General features: G+C 42.0%; 3 protein-coding genes across 5 annotated transcripts; 1 reads left to right on the plus strand and 2 right to left on the minus strand.

Moving 5' to 3' along the window:
- Positions 1 to 178: 178 nt before the first annotated feature.
- On the minus strand, positions 179 to 14,202 carry kpna3 (karyopherin alpha 3 (importin alpha 4)). 3 transcript variants are annotated; one of them, XM_061286808.1, is made up of 17 exons: positions 13,934 to 14,202; positions 10,509 to 10,553; positions 9,677 to 9,766; positions 9,296 to 9,325; positions 9,152 to 9,204; positions 8,950 to 9,045; positions 8,400 to 8,485; positions 8,176 to 8,262; positions 7,639 to 7,808; positions 7,367 to 7,411; positions 5,522 to 5,653; positions 5,316 to 5,444; positions 4,883 to 4,987; positions 4,680 to 4,751; positions 4,318 to 4,480; positions 4,138 to 4,232; positions 179 to 3,905 (listed from the first exon to the last, which is right to left on the minus strand). In XM_061286808.1, exons 1-17 carry the CDS (start codon positions 14,000 to 14,002, stop codon positions 3,807 to 3,809), a joined length of 1,566 nt encoding a protein of 521 aa, XP_061142792.1. In that variant the 5' UTR covers positions 14,003 to 14,202; the 3' UTR covers positions 179 to 3,806. The 3 variants fall into 3 exon arrangements, with proteins under 3 accessions (XP_061142792.1, XP_061142794.1, XP_061142793.1); XM_061286810.1 differs by lacking the exon at positions 13,934 to 14,202 and adding an exon at positions 13,800 to 13,821; XM_061286809.1 differs by lacking the exon at positions 13,934 to 14,202 and adding an exon at positions 10,624 to 10,707.
- A 487-nt stretch (positions 14,203 to 14,689) lies between these two features.
- Positions 14,690 to 18,676, minus strand: spryd7b (SPRY domain containing 7b). Its single transcript, XM_061287542.1, has 5 exons — positions 18,517 to 18,676; positions 17,354 to 17,470; positions 16,589 to 16,755; positions 16,167 to 16,269; positions 14,690 to 15,561 (listed from the first exon to the last, which is right to left on the minus strand). The coding sequence occupies exons 1-5, from the start codon at positions 18,620 to 18,622 to the stop codon at positions 15,464 to 15,466; spliced, it is 591 nt and encodes a 196-aa protein (XP_061143526.1). The 5' UTR covers positions 18,623 to 18,676; the 3' UTR covers positions 14,690 to 15,463.
- Positions 18,677 to 19,377: 701 nt separating this feature from the next.
- On the plus strand, positions 19,378 to 21,172 carry trim13 (tripartite motif containing 13). The gene is given in 8 exon segments (XM_061287541.1): positions 19,378 to 19,639; positions 19,936 to 20,098; positions 20,101 to 20,160; positions 20,163 to 20,430; positions 20,432 to 20,727; positions 20,730 to 20,771; positions 20,774 to 20,938; positions 20,941 to 21,172. Coding segments are annotated over 8 exon segments (1,182 nt in total). The 5' UTR covers positions 19,378 to 19,486; the 3' UTR covers positions 20,976 to 21,172.
- Positions 21,173 to 22,200: the final 1,028 nt, after the last annotated feature.

Below are 22,200 nucleotides of genomic sequence, written 5' to 3' on the forward strand. Positions count from 1 at the left end.
ATCATTTATTATCATTCCACAATTTTTCATTTGACCTCTCAGCCATAACATGCAATTCCATTCTCGTATTTCTACTTAACATGCCTTTTCCCCTTCACCATCCACTGTATTTAACCTTTACTTGAATTATTATTATTTTTTCCTTCACATGCAAATCACCACACTTGCGAGCGCTGAATGACCCATCGGCTTGAACAGCAGGTTTTTATTTTGCTTCGGATCAGAAAGACAGGTCACGTCCTGAGGGTGCCATGAGAAGAAATGCTATGAAAAATCCCCCTGAATGAGGTTACGTGGCGAAGATGGCTTGTGGTGGTGGGAGGGGGCAAACATGTAAAATTGTGTTTGCATCTCCATGGCAACCAAAGTGTGTACAGGTATAACATCTGGCGTGTTAATTACTCCATTACAAAGATTTTCAAAGTGTGGAGCGCTGCACCTACAGAAAATAAAGAAAAGGCTTATTTTTAATCTTGCAACACTAAATTAATTCACCCATTTTCAGTTCAAGTTTGTAAAGGATTAACGGAGAGCAGCCATTTTGCTTGAACTTTCCCACACCTTCACTGACCGACTATTAGTTTTAAAATCAACAAAATGACAAAAACAAAAGGCACCGTGACTTTTTTGTTTTTTTCCAACTCATATTTGTCTTTAATATGCACAGGAGTTGAAAGCATCAATGAGCCACCTTAAAGAGAGAAGAAAGTTCAATCTAAAATTTATAAAAAGATACAAACAATCAGAGGCCAAAATGCTGTCTGTTGCTTTACTTCTAGTATTCATTTAAAACACCTTATTTTTTTCTTTCAAGAGCAAGTAAAAATCTTGCAACAAACATCAGCTTGTATCCAATGCGGGTACAAGACAAACATAATTGTAAATCTTTAAAGTGGCTCGGTCTAGTCTGCTAATGCATGACGACTGTACACCCTCACTCTAGAATTTTTGTTCCGTTATAAACTAGCACCCCCCCAATCCCCCAGCAATTGTGAATACGCCCTCTCAGTAGTTACCAACAGACCAGGGGAGCATTTAAAGTCTCGGGAGACAGCACATCATCGGCCCGAAACCACTAAGGGGGTGAATAAAAGTGTTCTGATTATTAATAACCAGCATGTCATCACAATACATATGCAAGTCAAAAATAAAAACAGAAATATTGCTTCAACAAAAAGAGAGGGGGGGGGGGGGGAAGGCTCGACAGCCATTATAGACAGCGAGGTCATCATTGTTGTCGTCCTTGCAAAGAGTGTCAGCTGCAGCAGCTTTTTACAGGCTACACATACACACACATATATGTATATACGTGTACGTATGTGTGTGTAAATAGAACGGCAAAGAGAGCTACACATCACATTTTCTATACAAGCCAAGAGTGTTGAAAAGTACGGTGAAGGTGCACCTTCCTCTCCCCGAAGTTTCGTTTTCATTTTTGTCAGTGAACCAAAAAAGCCTGTAAACAAACGAGGCCACGCTGAAAATAAACTAAATAACACTATCTTAAAAAAAAAAAAAAGTCTCGGTTGTGAGAGTCTTCAAAAATATAAACAATGTCAAAACATTATGACCACGATGAAAATGTTATGAGAATAAAGCGATTTGATACGGACAAACGTCACTTTGAAAAAGCTGTACTGTTGCGCGGGGAAAAACATTGCATATATATGTGTATATACAATTTTTGCACAACATTCATATATTGTTGTAATACTATGAATTTCTCAGGATTTTCTTTTAACATAAGCTAACATTTCTTGTGACCCCCCCCCCCCCTCTCCCCTTATAATATTGCAACATATATATATTTTGCTTTTTGGTTGTGTCACTTCACTAATTTTCCCCAATACTACATTCAGACCACTTCTAGTAACTCTTTTCTTTTCTAATATTGCAACTTTATTCTCCAAATGGAATGTTATACGGAAAAACTCGCAACGCTATGAAAAACAGCTTTTTGAAAAAGTTCAACATAGCGAAAATAAATTGGCTTTTTTTTTTCCCCACCTAGCATTTTTACTCTATTACCGCAGCATTACATTCTCTTCAGAATACATTTTGGATAATTTTACATTCTTTTAGAGGCTACAATGTTATCATACCAGGAAGCCAATTACAAAAATGTTGTAATTTTTGTATTAAGAGAATATGAAAAAGTTGTATTATGAAAGAAATAGGACTTTTATCACAATAACTAAGTCAATTATGGCTGGATTTCATCTTTATCCTAATTTCTTTCAATTTAAAAGCATCACCTCATAGTTTAAGTCAAGACTTTAGTAGAATAGTTATCGTATTAAGAAGTCCACATTTCACAATTATTACTTGTCATTTTTACTTTTCTGCTCATAAATTTAAACCTAAAAATATTTTGTTGGCAAAACAATTGTCCTCAAACAAGAAAAACGTAATGAGAATAAATACAATTTTACTAGTAAGAAGTACCACAAAATGCACCACTACAAAATTTGTACAACTTTTTCCGCATAACATTTTAACTTAATGTGAAACTTTACACGTTTTTTTTTTCTTCCTTTTCACCTGATATTCCAACTTTTTTCTTGTCGCTGTTTTCTCCCATTTCTTGTGATTCAAAATTTTCCTTTTCTCCAGTGGTCCTAACAGTCCGCCCTATACTCATAAGATTAAAATATGGTGAAGCTCCAAACAAAACGCAATTGGAAGATCCAACCAGAAGTAACCACATCATGAACTGAAACTTACAAAAAAAAAAAACGATTAAAAATTCAATTCATATATATCAAATATTCAATTCAGCCCAGATTTAGCAAATTGTGATATAATCCCCACCTCCCCTGTGGCCCCCACCACCACCAACTTGGATTTTCACATTACAGGGGAATCATGAGCAAATAGGACGTCCAGTGCAGACCAGTCCTCGGGAGGAGACGCTACAGTGGTCACAAAGTTTCTGCACTTCCCAGTTACCTCTTTTCTTACTCTGCCAAGTCCTTCTTAGCAGCTTGTTCAGTTTTAATTAAACATGAAAAAATAAAAAATGATGGCAGTTACTTCACTTTTGTGGAAAAGGGCTTTAGTACACACCACTGAATAATTCAATTAAAGTCACATTAAAAAAAAAAAAAAAAAAAAAAAGTGACATCGTGAAGTCCGTCCGGTCAAGTCTGTCTGCCATCATTGGAGCCCTTTCACCCTCAGTGGAGTGGGGAGCGAGGGTGAGGGGATCTATCCGTCGTTAATTATGGCTAATCATTACTTGGAGGGGTGGGCCAGGTGCCTGGGGGTTCAACATTATGACCCGAATAGTGGGTGTGTGAGACAAAGGTAGGGCATAAAAACAAAACAGCAGTATTTCTCTCCCGTTTGTGATATGACAGCTTCCAAAAGAAGTGTGCACACTCATTGTCCAAATGTGTCTATGTGTGTCAGTGAGGGAGACTACCAACTCAAATGTGCTCGTGAACATTTTGGCGATCAAAGGTTGCCACTGACGCTGTTTTGGCCTTCCCGTTTTTCCGCGTTGCGTGATATGTCGAAGCAAAAAATCCTTCTTGTGATGCAGGCTGGCGGATGGTGGCAAGGAGTGACCCATTACAAAAATGCTAAATACAACCCCCACAGTGCACAAGTGGTGGTGGGGGGCCGGAAATCCATCAGTGACTGTGAGTATCCACGTTGAAGTCAATCTTTCCATATCAGGGTGCCAGATTTGAGGCGAAATGAATGCATGTCATCATGGGGAGGGGGGTGGAGATTATAGAGTAACCCGTGCAGCTGGTTGAAGCAAACATCCTGGCTTTTTTTGTTTTTTTTATCTTCTCTTTTCAGAAATTAAACTCCTTTGCTTGCATGTTGGAAGCAGGGTCAAAGTTGAAGGTTCCTCCTTGAGTGCTTTCCGGGATCAAGCTGGAATCTTCATCAATCTAAAAGGGGTAGGGGAGAGCCACGGTGAACTTCGACGTGATTGGAATAAGAATCCATCGTCAGAAACGTATACAAAAGGTGCCGCCCGATGACATTGCTTCCATACAACATCGTAAAATAGAAATAAATTGACAGCGTAATAGCTACTTGTGCAGTCTGGACATATTGAACGGAACATTTCTGAAATAGGGTCTTATATCTGCGGATTCCGGTGACTTCGCGTGAACTTACGTCGTCTCCTGAAAAGTACTGATCGATAATCTCGAAGGCTAGTTTGTAGATGTCCTCGTTTTTGTGTTGCTGCAAGCTTTCGATCTTCTCCAAACCTGAGAAGTGGAGGGAGAGAAAGGGGGATGTAGGGCTGAACGAAGCCACGTAACACAAAACAAAATGCCGCCGCACACCACGCACCGCCACACTCTTCGATGATCTCGGCGATGGTGCTGGCTTCGTCGCCCGCCATGATGAGGATGTTCTTGAGGCCGTCCAGAACAACCTGCACAACCTGGGGGTCCTTCACCAACATCAGGTTACAGAAGGGAGGGATGACATTCTTCTCCACCAGGTACTCCACCTACACAAAACACAGCAGCCATCATCTTCACAGCTTATTGGTTTACAAGAGTGGAAGGTCAGTCAACATCACCTATAACGTGCTCCTTGAACAATCATTTATTAAAAAATACAGTTACAAGCTCGGTTATAGACCACATTAAAATTCATAATTCAAATGACTAACACCGTGGGTGCATGCCTCTCCCATAACAACTCACCTGGTCTTTCCTTCCACTGATCGTGAGGTTGCTGATGGCCCACGCAGCCTCCTTTTGAGTGCCAAAGTCCCCCTGTGGAGAGTCGGGCTGTCACTAAGACGTACGTGGCAAGGTAAGTCCTATCACACATGTTGTCCTGGTACAATATAGCAATAATACTATAAGCCCCTGAAGGAATATGGAATTTAAAAAAAAAAGGAGACCTTGGCAAGTTGGTGAATGATCATGGGGATGAGTCCTGCATCGATCACAGCTTGGACCTGTTGCTGGTTCCCAGCTGTAATGTTGGACAAGAACCACACTGCTTCCTACAAATCACATATAGACAAAAGAGCAATTCTAAGTTCAAACAATCCTTCATACGCAATACACAAGAACTACAGACCATGGAGCATGTGACTGCTATTTGGAGTTATTTATGAAATCGGCGTTGATATCCCAAGTTTTGGGATATTTTGAATGATTTTTTTTTTTTTAAAAATAATTTTGAGATGTCTTACTTTGTTTGTGGTAATTGACCGCACCTCAAGGGTACCTACGAGTTTCAGTGAACTGGGGTTTTACTTCCGGGTTAGAAAAATAGCCACCAAAACGTGAAGGAAAAGCTCCAATCAGTTGTGTCCGTGCTTGTCGTACCTTATTGATCTTTTCTTTAGGGTGTGTGAGCAAGTTGGGGAAGTATCTGAGGACCTCGCAGTTGAGAACGACTTGCGTCTGCTCGTCAGTGCCGGTTACGATATTCCCGACTGCTCGCAGAGCTGCAGTCTACGTGTTAAGACACGGCAAAGGTAATATTTAGGTATCATATCATCAAACGGATTGATTCATTCATGGAGTCTCACCTGCACTTTCACTTCCTGGTGGCTGAGGAGAGGCACAAGAAGTGGAACGACACCAGAGTCAATGACCATCTGGATCTGCTCATTGCCACCGTCCGTTAGGTAGGACAACGCCCACACTGTGTCAACGAGGATCTAAATGGACAAGATGTTAACAACACGTGATGCCAGGAGCACACCCAGAAGTCTGCGGAACTCGACGGACTGGACGATCGCAAACACATTGTGTTGGTAATTGACCCTTGCACCCATCGACCATTCAGAACTCTTAAAAGTTATAAAGTAAATTGGTGTATATATTGTTTTGAAGTTACATGTGCCATGTTTCTTTGAGAGTTGAATTAACCGGAGTAGTTTAGGCTTGAGAGAACTTTTACATGTTGGTACTGGTTAAAAAAAATTGACAAAAGCCACAAATACAAATACCCACCTTCTATAATCTGTTTGAAGTCAATTCATATTGTAAAATGACTTTCCTTGTAACAAGAAACTCACTGCATGATAACCTCTCGATTTGAACCATTCCCCAAGCTGGCGTCTCACTGAGCGGTGATCGATTGCGAACACCGCAATTGTTGTCTTTTCGTAAAAGGTTGTAAAATTGTTCAGTCTTTCAAGAAATGTTAAACTTGTTCAAAATGTCCTCAGATATAGTCTTATACTGCATGTGTAGAAACACACACATGCACACACACATTCACGAGTAGTGCCTTGACATGCAAGTTTTATTCGTCCTGTGAGCATGATCTCAAGTCAAAATACTCATATGTCAAATAAACTATTTCCCATTGAATGTCATTTATTGTAATAAAAACAAATTAATGATGTAAATAGAAAAAATTAAAACAATGAAACTGTTTTTGTCACATTGCGTCAATTGAATGCTTCCCTTTCTAGTCTGCATTGGCCACATGGAGGCAGTAAAAGACAGACAGATGGAATATACGCATTGCTTCTACCATCTTTATGGATTAAACCGGACTTCTAAGCACATGCAGTCCTGCCTGGATGCAACAGCCAATCATATCGCAGCAGGACGTACCCTGCCTTGAACTCACCTCCCTTAGCTCATTAGGGCAGCACTAATATGAGTTGTTAAAGGATATTGCAAATAAATGCCTAATAATTAATTGTAAATAAAAATAAAATGTAATCATTGTTAATGTAGCTGCACAGTTTGTTTTCACTATGGGCATTTGGAAATTCATACTGAGCGCACACGAGTTGAGGGTGTGACCGTTTGAAAATTCAGTAGGTTGCTCAATTTTGCCTTTTGGAAATTCAGTGCACCAAAAACGGCGTGCCACTCAGTGCTCAGCCTAGAGACACTTTGTGCCAATACTAGCTGCGTTCAGAAATTAATGGGAGCGGAGCGCACTCCTCTACGAACACGCTCGCTCGCAAAGTAGTGCACAGGCATCGGTGTGAATTTCTGAACAGGTTTGTTGTCGTTGTACAATTGAAAGCATGGCAACAAAGATACAAATTTTAGTTAGTATTAAGCTACCAGACAAAAAAGCCAATCTATGGTGGCTTTGAATACAAAAGGTGTATTTTATGTTCATTTTGACAATCAATTTCAACTTGGAGTGGCATTAAGTAGTCTTGAGCTTTTTTTTTTTTTTTTTAAACACAATTATTCACTATTTGCCAAAGTGCTGCTACAACGAAGGGACTGAAATGGAGTTCACCGCTATCAAGTTTGAACTCACAGGTAAGACAAAGAAAAACTAGATGAAAAAACAAATAAATAAATGAATGACAGCTCATATCACCAAACAATTGTAAGTCAGGAAACGTGATACAATCAGGATTTTGGAATGGAACTACCTTTTGTTTGATACTTACATTTATATCTGTGTGATGGATTAGCACACAGAGGGCAGGCAAAATCTGTGTGGGATTGAGAGAGAGAGAGAGACAGAAAGAGAGAGAGAGCGAAGAGCAGTTTAGATGGGGGCTGTTGCATCAAAATATGAAGTCAAAACAAGGCCGAGTCAGGAGAAGAAAACGACAAAGATGAAGTAGCTGTCAAGTGCCAGACGACAATGCTTCAAAAAACTTCCCCCAGCCGTGGGACAAGACCGAGAATCTCTGCGTGGCTCATTCAAGCATTTTACCTCTTGCACTGTTTCCATGGGCGGGGGCGGGTCCTTATTGCGGCAGAGGTTGACGATGACCCACGTGACGTTGCGCAGGAAGGTGATGGGGATGGCGGGGTCAATGAAGGAGAGCAGTGGTTTGACCACGCCCAGGGAGATGACATAATCCCTGCACTGTGGCCCATCACCTGGAGCGGCAAAAGATACAACTCACTCGATGTCTATTTCAAGGGAGTATTTCAAATATTTTCGGCCCAGTCACAGACAGACAAGGTAATAAGGCACGAGAAATTTTCCATTTTCCAATGAAAAGTATACAACTCCATGTTTTCACATGAAGCGGCAATTCTTTCTGTACCGTATTTTCTGCAGCATAAGGCGCACTTAAAAGCCTTTAATCTTCTCAAAAAACTGAGGGACGCCTTTTATACGCTAATAAAATTGGGATTAAAAAACATTGACAGTACTAAATTGTGTGAAGGAGTACAACAACAATAGAAATACTCAAATACAAGAGTTGATGTCAATATTTGCACAAGTGCACAGTCTACTGACCTATAATGTTTCCCAAAGCCCAAACAGCTTGTTCACATACGTTCTGATGAGGCGAGCGGAGCAGTCGCAGGAACAGCGGCACTGCATCTGAAGACACAAAAGCATCATCCTTGAGCACTTAACGACAAAACATGAATTCTTCAGAATTTTGTGAAACAAAATGTATGATTGCCGGCCAGTCTGCAGCAAACACAAATAGCTGGGTGGTGGTCAGGTCAACTTACTGGATTCAACCACGGCTTGAGTCTGCGCTGACGTCCCAGAGGCAATGTTGGTCAGGGCCCAAGCTGCCTCGAACTGAAGAGAGGGGCTGTGGGACAGCAACAGAAACGCTGTCATTCGAGAAACAGGAGGCGGACAAGCATCCCAAAAGAGCAGCAGAAGCAGTTCTTCTCAATTATTTTCTGCTATGCCCCCCCCAAGGGAGAACAAAATATTTCTTGCCCCCTCCAACTCGTCACGATGGCAATAAAGACGATCATTTGTCTATAAAACTGCAATTTTTATATATTTGACAATCACTGGTCTGTCGAAAGTAACACCGACGGGTACTTCATGTTAACATGACACTCGTCACTCCTCCTCCAAATTCCTTCAATCCAGTTATTCATCCGCTCGTCCACGGCGGCCGCGGGGTCCTGGGAATTCTAGACCTCCCAAAGGCAAGAATGCTGTTATATTTGGCCCGGTCCTGCCAACTGGCTGCTGCGTTTCCTCAACACTCACACAGATGCACGCAAATAGCTCACGTTGACTTCAGCGTTTCAAACTCACTTGTCGTCTCGTTCCAGGCAATTGACTAAAGCGGGCAGGATACCGGACTTTATCAAGTCGTCAATTGGGGGGTTTCTGTCGCTGGAGAGCAATTTTCTGACAGATGAGAAACACGCTCATGTTAAAAAAAATGATCACAACATGCGTTGGCACTTCTGTGTGTGGGTAAATGAGTGTGTGTGTGTGGGGGGGAATTTGTCACCTGGCCGCCTGCACGGCGCTGAGCTGGATAACCGCATTGTCACTGGTGGCATTCTGAAAGCGAGAGAAAGGAAGCCGGGCATCACTGACAAACCGCTAAGGCGTCTCACGTGTATATTTGCCACTACGTTAGGGCGGCTCTTACCAGTAAGATGGCACCAAGCGTAATATTTTGCTGCAAAAAAAAAAAAAGGAGGGCAAAATGAGATACTAGCGCAGGGATGTTGACGCTCAAAAAATGCCGGTTAAGGCTGGATTCAAAAACATCAAATGATTCCCATGCTTTTTAAAATGTAAATGTCAGTTCACAAAAATCCAGCTTCAGAGGGGGGTCGTAGCTTGAGTGCAACAGTTCATATCATTTCCGTCTGACCACGCATGTTTTTCTACTTTCCAGATTTGTCTAAAAATGTCCAGCTTAGCTTTTAAAGCCATTTAAAGCCATGTTTTGATATTTTGTTTTCAGGGTGAATCCCTGGCGCGGATGCCTCAATGGCTTCAGGAGACAATGCAGGCCACTATTTACCCCTTTGAAGTCCGAGTCCACGTCAGAGTCCTCCAGACTCTCCTCCTGTGGGACGTTTCTCTTCTTCAGTAGGTGCTCATCTCGTTTGTTCTGGGAAAGAGACAGAAGTCATGAAAGGATGAGTGGGGGGGGGGGCGGAAGGCGTTAATGCATTCATGAATTCTTAAAAGCCCGATGAATGCAGGCCAGCCTCATGAAAGTATTCCTTTTGTTTCGGAGGGGGGGTACAAGTGACTTCACGGTTAGAAGTTCCAAAACTATGAGCCTGCATCCTTACTGACTGGGAGTCAAGACACATAGACTGTGAATGTGCTCTCGCTCTCTCTCTCTCTCTCTCTCTCTCGAAGAGATTCCCTTGGCCTACATTCTTGTGCATCACGCCGCTGTGCGTCAGCGATGACTAATCAGCCTACTGCACTGTTTTGGTCCTGACCCGATCCGGCTCTGTGGAATGTGCTAGACGCCAGAGCAACTCAGCGCTGCTCGGCCATGACGTGCTAACGTTGCTGCTTTTTACCCGTGAGCCCCACACGCCCGCTAATCGTACAAGTGCTTATTGACACAAACACCCGCTGCCATTTATTTTTACGGCGATTAAACGGAGCGCCCACACACTTCTGCACCAAAACATGCGAGTGTTTGCAATTCGGCTTGACTTAACTTCAGCATGCATTGACAACACAGCGTGTCATGTGCAAGTGGTAGCAAAGATGTTTGCCAACGGTTTTAATAGTCGTCGAGAGAAAAACCCTGACAAAATACCAATATTTGCTATATATGCAAACACTCGCAGCTCAGTGGCATACGGGTTGTGTGTGTGTGTGTGTCTCACCTTTCTCAACTCCACTGTCACCTCATTCCGATGCCTTCGCATAGTCTGTAAGAGGGGGGGGGGATAAGAGTCAATACATCTTTAATTATATCGCGCTTTCATTAGGATAACTTGCCCCCAAGAAGTGAGCTCAACTGGAAAGGAAGCGCTCTGCATCACCCTTACACCAAAGATGTCACAGAAACCAGGACTACAGAGAGGATGATGATCAATTAGCTCACAAAGTTAATTGTGGACTTTTAGAATTGAACACAAAGTGGCTACACTTCCATGAAGCCAAGACTTACAAGTTCAGCGACTGGTTTATTGTACCTTCAGCCATACAAAAGGAATATCGTTTCATTTGTGCTAACAAAAGTGACTGTGGATAAACGGCATCGTTTTAGGATTCTTGAGAGTCGATGTTTATAATTATCAGGGAACAAACAAAAACCTTGGAGTCAGGGCTCATTATAGGACAGAAGTGAGGAGAGACGAGTTGGAGTAATCGCTGTATTTGAGCATCTGTTGACGTTTGCCGTTCGAGATCTTGTGACTCTTTCAAAGGGTTCATGTTGCCTTCCCAAATAGCCTCTTGCGTAACGTCCTCGGTCGAAACTCCGGAGGCTACAAAGGTGTCGCCCAGCAAACCGCTGCTAGCTAACAAACACATCATGAGACTAAATGAAATGATGGGGAGAAGTGGACAATGAAAAACAATTCGTGCGTTAGTGACACAACTCAAAGTTCTCTTTTCCCCCCCCCACTTTAAAACTGATAAACACAAGAACCTGAGAAAACCAAACCACACTGAACTCATCAGTCACAACAAAACACAAGACAAAGACAACAACAATGGAGGAGAGTGAGTGTGCTTAATCTACTTAACTGAATGCGGTCACGTGTTTAGACCATAGGAGAGTTTGGGCAGCGAGAGAACCAACTCCTACAGCAACATGGAGACTATGGAGTATGATGAGACTGCAGCAGCCACAGCTAAGCTACTGCAACTAACGTTAGCATGCGGGTGGATGACAAACCAATCAGAAACCAGCAGTCGTTTATATCGTTTGTGTTATTGACTTGTGCGTGAAACTTGGGTTGGCCGGAACCTAAAAATAGTACCTTGATGAGTCTAGGGTGCTACTTTTTATTCTGGGGTAGGGGGAATAGTTCCGTCTCATTGGAATGGCACTAAAGAGGAGTTGCAGTCATGCCTAACGACATTCCGAACTCTGTTGCTTTTCGTTTTGTTAAAAGATCTGTTTGCAGCCGCTTCCCACTACATGCTAATCACACGACGATAACTTCACGTCCGTCATAATACTGCAATCATTCCTCAAGGTTCATGCGACCATCACTAACGAATGTCAACATCAAATGCCCGCTGCAAATATTAGAACCGTCGGCTTCAATATTTTGAGTTTTACGTATAAAACCTCGCTTAGTAAATCTTACTCACAAACACGCTAAAGTGGAAGCTAGAATCTTAAGAAGCTCAGCACTCTTTTCTCGTCCAAAGCTCTTGTAGTCCCAGATTCGACTTCTTCTGCATGTTAGTAAAACAAGGCGTGCAAGACAATTTTCAATGCAACGAGGGCCAACAAAAAAAAAAAACATCAGTGTCACTCAAACCAGAGTGTTACCATCACCTCATAGATTGTGTATGTAAATGTAGGGTCAGATAATCCTAAAATAAACAAATTAAAGACAATATTAGTCATTCTGAGTCATCTATTTAAATCAGGGCTGTGTCGATCTGGCCTGTTGTCGCAATTCTACAAACAGATCCCGAGGTTCCAAGGAACTGTTGTGCAAAGACTCCCAAAACATAAGAGTAGAGCAAACATGCTGCTCAAGAGAAGCTAGACAGCCAGGATGCCTGAAATAGCATCAAGAATGCATTGGCAATGTCCATCTTCCAAAGCAGCCATGTGCTTGTTGCACCGGCTCCCAAACAGATTCAAAACAAGCACTGACTGGACATTGAACTGGAAGTTTGGGGCTGAGTGGATTGGTTGAAGGCGGGTTTTATACGCATTGTGCAGCACGAGGATTATCTTCGGATTAACAATAGATCAGGAAGCAGCGGGAATGGTGCAATTTCTTTACAAAGATTGTACTTTTGATGAATCCTATTCATTATTGTGAAATCAAGTTTTATCTTGGGAAAGGCTTGCTGTTTTGAACACAGTAGCTAGCCTAGCCGTATGTCTGAATGTCATCATATAAAAACACGTTTGTTATAATTACTTAAAGCATGGAACTGCTGTTTTAAGTCTTTCACTGCTTTTGTATTATTCACCTCACCACTATACACATTTACTGATAGCGTAGAACACGCGCCCTAGCTAAAATTAAAATAGCAATTGTTCACCTTACAAATTATTTTGAGAACATTATGCTAATTCATTGGGGCCCGAACGATAGAGAATTTTTTTTAGACCAATGCTGATATTTGAAAGATGGAAAAAATAAAATAAAATTACCAATTAGTCAGCGGATTAATTCTAAGAATACATACCAAATTATATAATATTGATTCATTCCTGAGTATTTCAACAACATGTGAAGCGTTTGTTTAAATCACATCACCTGACAACCATCTGCGAACTCTCTTGGGCTCTTTTTTTGACCATTATTTGTGAAAGTGAGTCCTTTTGTATAATTATTTGAGGTTCATCATGACTATATATTGTCTGATTCTTTTCTCAGCCTTTTGAAAATAACAACAACAACAAAAAGGTCCATCTAAAATCTTATCTTTTAAACTTTCAATGAGAATGATACAATCGTCTGCCCCATTACCATTGACAGTGTTGAATAGAGAGAAACATGCGCGTGAATGTAACCGTAGCGTCACATGTGATTAATGCTTAATCCCGAGGCTCGCTTTAGCTAGCTCACCTGGCAAGCTCAGGAGTGGCGCTTGTGATTTGCTTTAAAACCAACTGAGTGTTTGCAGTTCAAATAGCACCCGCGACAAATTGATGCAAATATGTTAATAAAGTGGTCGGAATGCAATAAAAGGGCGAGCATAAGGATCATTCCACCGGCCCAGGCCCGCCCTTCGAGCAAGCCACCGGTGTCCAGCCGACTAGCCAGCAATTAGCCGCCACTGACAGCTAGCTCCAATAGTTCAACGTACATTTGATCAATTCCACCCAAACGTGTCGCCGTATCCACTCAAGAGCAACATTACGATCTTAGAAACGATAATCCTATTCGGTAGAAATACGTGGAACTGTCCATATTGTAAGTCAACAAGGACTTTTGACAGCGGACTTCAAATGCTAACCAAGGTTAGCTCACTTGGAGCTGGGGCCGGGCTGCTACTCCTGGTGCTGCTGCTGCTGTACCTCCTCCTTCTCCGAGCGAGGCCCAAAGAGAGCCACTCGAAAACGACCCAAATGACCCACGGTCGTCGCACAGACTCGTCGGCTCACCTCGACATCGCGCCCCTTGTTCTTAAAGCTCTTGATGCGGTGATTTTCCAAGCCGGCGTTGTCTGCCATGGCTGTGTGCGTGAGTGTAGAGGCGGGATGGGGGGGGGGGGGATTTCTCTTCCGTTACTCCGGCTTTCGGGATATCCTTCTTGAGCGATGAGGCTCAGGCACGGCAGCTCGTGTCTGGTGGTGCTGCTGCTGCTGCTGCTGCTGCTGCTGCTTCTCCTGCTCCTGCGGGTGCTGCTGCTGCTGGGCTCCGGAGTGCAGGGCGGATGGTGACGTCACAAGTCACGTAGAAAAAGTGGGCGGGTTCGCGGGCTGCTGGGCTTGAGTGGAGATGGGTGGGTAAGTGATGTCATATGTCACGTGGAAATGTAGGCGGGGTTAGTGGTGAGCGTCGGCATTGGTCGGCCATCTTAGAACAGAGGACTGCCCTATATATATATATATATATATATATATATATATATATATATATATACATATATATACATATATATATATATATATATATATATATATATATATATATATATATATAAAATATTGAAAAAGAATAGGCAATTATGCTATGTAGCCGCCAAGATTGTATTTTTGGGAGCGTCAAAATGCTTTTTTTTGTGATCGGATATTGAATTATTTTTGCTTTTGATAATAAAAAAACGTGTTTTGGTTAAACACAATCAAAATTATACAAAAATATGAGCATAAATGTGTATAGAAAGCCTATGAGTCACTTAAAAAAAAACCTAATGATTCCTGCAGACAAATGTTTAATCAACAACAGTATTTGGATTTGCTTGTACAATCAATCACATGGTTAGTGCAAACAAAGACAAGTACATAGCTGGAAACGTTAGCAGCAAACTTCCAACAATATGAACCACACAGCATTTCATTATCAGAGCCAAGCGTCACGACTTCTGATAATATTCATGTTGAAGAATAAATACGTCATAAAAGATTTCAACATATACGTCTAAGGAGGAGGGGCTCAGGAGGTATCTGGAGAAATGACTTGTCTTTCCAATCTTAATGTTTTTTTCTGTCAGTTCCAAACAGCAAAAAAACAAAAAAACAAATTGCCATCCTCAAGGTTTCAACGATGAACCTCATGAATTCAGACAACGCAAAAGCGATCAAGCCATTAAAAGAAAGAGATCATTTGAAGTTTGATATGTGAATAAAATAAATATAATTACAGGTCAGTGCAGGCATTTTTAAACCATTACACATTATAAAGAAATAGCCCCAGAAATGGCTTCCGATCCTTGAAGCATCCACAGGAGTCCAGAATGGACAACGAGGAGGCTTTAGTTGAAGTCATACAACTGATCGTGAAAATACTGACTGGATCATTCTCCCCACTATTAAAACCCTTTGTATATGTGAGTAACCATAACAAATCGACATCCTTGAATGATCATTCGGGAGAGACGGGGAGGGATCGGTCAGAGATAATCCACCAATTACAATCAAAACATTATATATGATACAGGATGCAAAGACGAGGACGAGAAAGGTGCTGATTTAGAAGATTTGCTGTTCAAAAAGGATCTTCTCGAATCCTTGAGGAGGCGTGTGGTAGAAGTCACTGAACTGGCAGTCTAAGATGGCACTGTCATCCACTGGAACATCAAACAAAAACATACATTGGAGGGATAACTTCAGAGCATCAACATCAGTTATTTTATTTTGGTAAGAGTGCTCACACATTGTTTTTTTTAAAAAAAAAACAAGTGCATAAAACATGGAGCAGGTTTGAAACCGTGACAAAGGGGAAACATTTTATTTCCACCATATTACTTTTTTTCTCTTTTTTCTATTCGCTGCGTGTGCTCAGAAAATTGAGTTCAATAAAGAACTTGAGAAAGAAAAAACGAAAAATAATTTAAATAAATCTGTCTAATAATTCCCAAAAGTAATTTAAACAAAACAAAAGATACGTACATCCATACATACGGTCTTAATCAAGATTGCACATTTGCTAGCCTTGTAAATTTAATATGTAGGATCTATTTAACACTATCACAGACTTGTTCTACTTGAGTTGGAGGATTTGTTTTGTTTGTTTTATATTAGATGTAATATATTAGATGCAGCTAAAGCTGCCCTGATTCAGCACACCACTATTTGACAACTTTTTGGTTATATAGCACATTATCCCTAACGCTCACAATATTGAATCCTAAAATATGTGTGATCAAGTGACGTTGTAATCAAATGCACTTACCGTAAACGATGGGGTACACGGTGCCTCTTATCCCCGATGCGGGACAGTGCATGTCCTTTCCATTCAGATACAAGTTCATCTCCACATGATCATACGTGATGCCCTATGTGTGTGGGACAACAACAACATACACATTTAATTCGGCAGCATGATTTATTATGTGCTGTATTGGAAAGGTATGGTCATATAAGCTTACAAAGATATAGTTTATCTTGAATTTTAAAATGCAGCGCCCTCTGCTGGATAAGGTGGGTCACTGCCTCACATGCCCTTAAAGTGAAAGTAAAACTGATATATTCTGCACTCTCTCTTAATTATTACTATTTTTTTTTATGAATGAATTCAAATGGATAAAAACAATGCCATTTTAACTTTTGGCAAGATTTGTCGTTCTGTCATAAAGACACAAAAACTACACTCACCACAATGTCGCCCTCCTGAGGAAGGTTGTTGGCAGGCAGGCGGTTCTTCTCTTCACCGTTGTAAACCAGACAGCCATCGTGTCTCAAGACGAGGCTGTTGAGGTCTCTGCCTAAAGGCACTTGATTGAGATTGGCTTTTTGCGTGGCCACGCCTACTCCCCACACACCTTTTAACACACACGGGTTAGCAGTGAAGGGATTCACATGCACGTCAGAAACAGAAAAATCAGACAATGACTGTGTACACTTGAACTTTGAAAAGTAGTAAAACTGTTGGTAAAACTACATTTTAACTGGTTGTAAAGGATCAAACCGCACATTTGACAACGAAATTATCTTGATGTGCGGCAATATTGCAGTTAGCCTATATTTAAATTTACACGTGTTAAAAAATAAATAAATAATAATGAGCGTGTTAAGTTACCCCTGTGCTTATTTCGATGTGAGCGAGACTTCTGGGCTTCTTTTCACACTTGTCTGACAGATCGCTGAGAAGCCTCACTTGCTAGCCTTCCTCTCCACTTTCTTAAACACTAAATCCAAGTCACATGAAAGGGGGCAAATTTTAGGGCTTGTGCTTTTTTTTTTAACTTTTGCATAACTGTTCAGAGTACTGAAAAGAACAAATCATCTCCTATGCAGTAAAGACAGGAGCCTCAAATTGACCAGCGTCCTCGAATAAATAAAATAGATAGTGACCAGCCTCCTCGAATTAATAAATTAAAAATAAATAGTGACTGTTGGACATCAGAAGTTGAGGCTCACCAGTGGACTGGATCTTGAATTCAAAATAACTTTTGTTCTGGTGGAGAGGAGCGTTGGCCAGACACGCTCCAGTGCCACAAATCCTCCGGCCACTCTTCACTATGACAACATCTGTGCCTGCAATACAAAAAAAACAACAACCAGTCAGTCCTTTGTAAAGCTTTTAAAATTAATGACAAATTAAGCAGTAAGTTTTAGAGACAGTTTGGCATGGAAGAAGTTGAACCACCGGAAAGGGAGAATCCTTGGTTTACACAGCAATTCTGTTTCCACAGGGGTGATGTAGCCCAAATTTGTACACAAGTCTGAACGCGGCAAGCATAGTGACAATTACAACAATTAGTTGTATAGAAAACACTTTAAAGTCATAAATATGAATGAATGAAAAGAGTTAAATAGGGCAATAACTCGGTGCCATTTGTAACCTTGCAACATTGGGCAATATAAACAAGTACCCACCTAATTCTTATGTATATAAGAATATATATATGTGATTTTGAGTGTGAAACTTCTCCAGCTTACTTCCATATTTCTTTAAAAAAAAAAAATACAGAAAATTGTCCAAAGGTGTGATTTTGAGTGTTGGTCTACGTATCCTGCGAATGCACCCCGCCTCTCACTTAAAATCAGCCAGCCGCCATAGATTCCAGCACAACCTTGACCCCAATATAGATGGGCTGCACAGAAATCGGATGAGTGGATCATTTTACAGTCAAATAGCTGGCGCCACTGAAGGCTGTGGCGGACCTCAGTACCAGGCCTCTCACCCAGCAGGCCGATACATTTAGGGGTGGAGTGATATGTTTGACCTTTGTGATATCATGCTTGACCTTTGTGATATGCTTTCTTTGCTGAATTGTCTCTAGCCACAGTTGTTGGCAGACAGTCATGGAATAAAGACGTGTTCCTCACTTCTGCCACAAGGTAAGCAAACGGAAAACAGGCCCCAGACAAGGCAAAAACTGAGACATTCAAATACAGACATGAGGAGAAACGGCAATACAAGTCTTAAATTGCTTAAAAGGTGGGATGCGAGAGAAAGCATCAATTAAGGACTGCTTGTAGCCAGTAACAAGTAAGCTCGTATTTGAGGAGAACACGCACACTGAACAAATTTAATGTCTATATACAAACCCACGTAGTTACGGGAAAATGTAATTTACCCATGCGATGAGTGTCTAATTGAACCGTGGGCATTTCTTTAAGTTGGATATGTCCAGATCCTCCATCTCCGCAGCAATTTAGGCAACACGTAAACATCGCCGCCATCTTCCAAATAAAGAACGCCCGGCACCACTTCCGGAGACTATCCCTAAATGAGGCCATTTTAAACCACAGCGCTACCGCAAGGCGGGAGTCAGAACTACATCAACCTACCGCCCATCCAATCACAGTGGCACCGATAGGCAGTTGCTCCTGATGGCATGGAAACAAGGGAAGAAAAAAAATCAGGGTCAAAACATCCCACACGTGACTCAATGACTATTGGATATAACTGTTATATAACCACGCGTGAGTGAGTGAGCTTGGAAGTATGAGACAAATACTTCATCTTTATTAAATGCAAATTCGTGCTTTATCATAGATGTTCTAACATGAAGACTGCATGACAAAAATCACAACAGCAGCACATTGCCATCATCGTACAGCGGTACAGAAGACAGTCAAGTTGCGAGGCCTGTCCAAATTCCCCATAGTTTATCAGGGGCATACACAATATTAAACATTTTGCTCGACTAGTACAATCATTGCTAATAAAGATTGCATTCTTAATTTAAGATTGTCGCTGTGTTTGCATGGTGCAGGTGTTCCTAATATTGTGACATCTGAGCGTTTAAGAGTTACTTGGTTTCATTTGCATCTTTCATCACGATGTCGTACATAATCACGCACGCAGTGGCAGAATTAGGGCAGCATGAGAATTTGCACAACGCTAAAGTGGCTCTTAAAACCCAAGTTGACACTTTTTCCACGCTATGGCGTTTTGCATGGCAACAACCCCTCCCTCCCTTTTTACGTCATGCTAGGAACCGTCAACAAAAGTCATCGGTAAAAACGCAAAAATAGTTACGTAATCATTAAAAATAACGCGATGTACAGTTTGGCTCAAAAGTTATTATTTGCAGTTATTATATGAATCAGATGGATTTGTATTTGTTCGGGTTTATTTTCCGAGAGTCCTGTGCGCAAAGGGTTGAACTTGAAGCCGGAAGAAGCGTTAAGTCTGCTCGGCAACAAGCGCCATCATGCGTTGCAGCGCGCGCGCGCGCATCCTGCCAGCATCTGGTGAGTGAGCGCTCTCTCTCGACCACCCCCCAATCCCCGCTTGTTACTATGCGCCCCCTGAATGTGTCACGGAAACAGCGGCGTCATGACAGTGAATGTCCGTCGACGGCTGTGCTTTTCGGAACTCCATGTCGATCTCGGTTGTGTATTGGCGCGTCCATTTTGATTTTTCAAAGTTCATTTTGCTGACTGGTACGTGGCGTTCCACGTCGTGACCGTGCAAAAAAAGTTCCACGATGGGGTAGCTCCGACGTGACAACCTTTTTTCCCCCCCTTGCGTGTATGTTTTTTGACAGGAGCCAAACATGGAGCAGCTGGAAGAAGAGCTGACGTGCCCGATCTGGTCCGTGCTCTTCGAGGACTCCCGAGTCCTCTACTGTTCGGACAGCTTCTTTCGGAAGTGCCTCCTTGAATCTCCCCGGGGCTCTTCTTTCTCCAGATCGCCGTTTAGGTGCCCAACGGCCGCAAGGAGAGCTCGAACAACGGTGCCAACAGCCTGCATGTCACTTACTCCCTCCGCGGCATCGCCTCAAAGTGGCGCCCAAAACGGGCTTGTGCGCTCACCACACCGTGCAGCCACTCAACATGTTCTGCGCCACGGACCTGAGGCGGCTCTTTTGCGGCTGTTGCGCGACCGCCGACGAGAACCGGGGCCACCGTTATTGCTCCCTCGAGGAAGCGCACGAGATAGAGAGGCGCGCCTTTGATGAACTGCTGCGTGGCGCGGAGGGCTGGCCGAGCGTGGATGCCCTCGCCTCCATGGAGACTCTGCAAGCCGCCAAGAAGGACGCGGAGCGACAACTTGTACAAGTTGGCAGCCGCGCTGGAGAACAAGAACGAGATCCTGTGCGACTTGGAGACGCACAGGCTGGCCGTCATGCAGGCGCACGACCCGGAGATGACGCGGCTGCCCGACAGACCGGACCGCCAGCGCGCTGACCGCCGCGTCACGGAGCCGCTCGGCTTCCTCGAGCATCTGCACGACTTCCGATAAATGTTGGCTGACCTGAATGAGGAGGAGAAAAAGAAGGATGAGAAACCTACCTATCGGAAACCCCCGGAAGTCCCCCCTCTCGTCGTCAAAAATTGGGGAGGCTCGGTGACGTCGATAAAATGTCACTGCCCCACGAGAGGGGAAGGTGGCGGCTGAGACGTCACGCCGGTGGTCCATGCGCTGGCTTGCGGCGTGGGGTCTCTTCTTGGCGCCCTCCACGTTGGAGCACGGTGGCAGCAGCAATGGGGAGCGCCTGTGGCAGATGATTGGCGAGTTCACGCAGGTCGTGGGCCACATCATTGACGCCCTGTCACTTACATTGTCATTTGTACGTTGATTTAAGTGAAGGTATTTGTATTTATACACATTTCTTCTTTCACCTTTAAATTCTGCAGCCTGGACGCATGCAAAATCCGTTTTTTTATACAGCACCTAATTAAATGTGGTATTTTTGGTTCCTTTCCCTTGAGGCTTTTCCAAATAAAAACACGATCGTTTTAAATGCTTGTTTGAATTAAACTGGAATTGATTTAAATCTACATTTACCCACGCATGTCTTTTCAATGTGACACTGGTTTCATAACAGGGCCTGCGTGGAAAAAAAAGATTGCAAAAAAAAGTCATCACCCCAGAAAAAGGCAGCGATCTTCATCAAAAGCCAAAACCAACGCAAAACGATGGTTTATTTACAAAAAAAAAAGTAATATTAAAACTACAATTTACGAAAACAAATCTTGGCCTCGTTCGTTAATTGTGCATTATTTATTTAGAGTTGATTTTTTTTCAATGCGAACTGACCAAAAAATATCAATGTATTATTGTAATGCAATAATTTTCAATTATATGGACGAGGGTGTGTCTCAAACAACATGGGTCCAGTGATGTCAGCAGTGACACACTCACACACTCACATATATATATATATATATATATAGACCTCTGTTTCCAGGCAAATATGGCATGAAAATACAAGCACCACGTTTTCATCAATATTTCATAATTTACTGAGCCTCTAAATATAAAAACAGATAAAACAATGCAAATATGGGGTTTCGCCATTTTTGGGGTCCCTTAAAACATGAATGACTACATAGCGCATAATGCACATCAGAGGAATTTAATAGGAACGTTATCTAATTAAAATAACTTATGTAACTTTAGAATATATATACGTACGTGCGTGTGTGTATATATATATATACTATATATACATATATATATATATATATATATACACACACACATTGCGTGCAGTGAGTGGATTTGTTGCTATATATATATATATATATATATATATATATATATATATATATATATATATATATATATATATATATATATATATACATATAGACACACACACGTATGTATATACATATATATATACATACAGCCACAAAGCCACACAGATTGCACGCAATACAGCGCAAAGAAATCCTCCGCCCACACACCGAGTCATATTGTGTTTTCCGATTTTTAAAATCGTTTTACATCAGAAACACTTGCAGTTAGCGCACTTCTTATTTCTTTCTTGAGCAGGCCTATTTTAAAAACGACACTGCAATAT

Source organism: Syngnathus typhle, linkage group LG9 (genome assembly GCF_033458585.1).
Source record: "Syngnathus typhle isolate RoL2023-S1 ecotype Sweden linkage group LG9, RoL_Styp_1.0, whole genome shotgun sequence".
NCBI classification, from domain to species: domain Eukaryota; kingdom Metazoa; phylum Chordata; class Actinopteri; order Syngnathiformes; family Syngnathidae; genus Syngnathus; species Syngnathus typhle.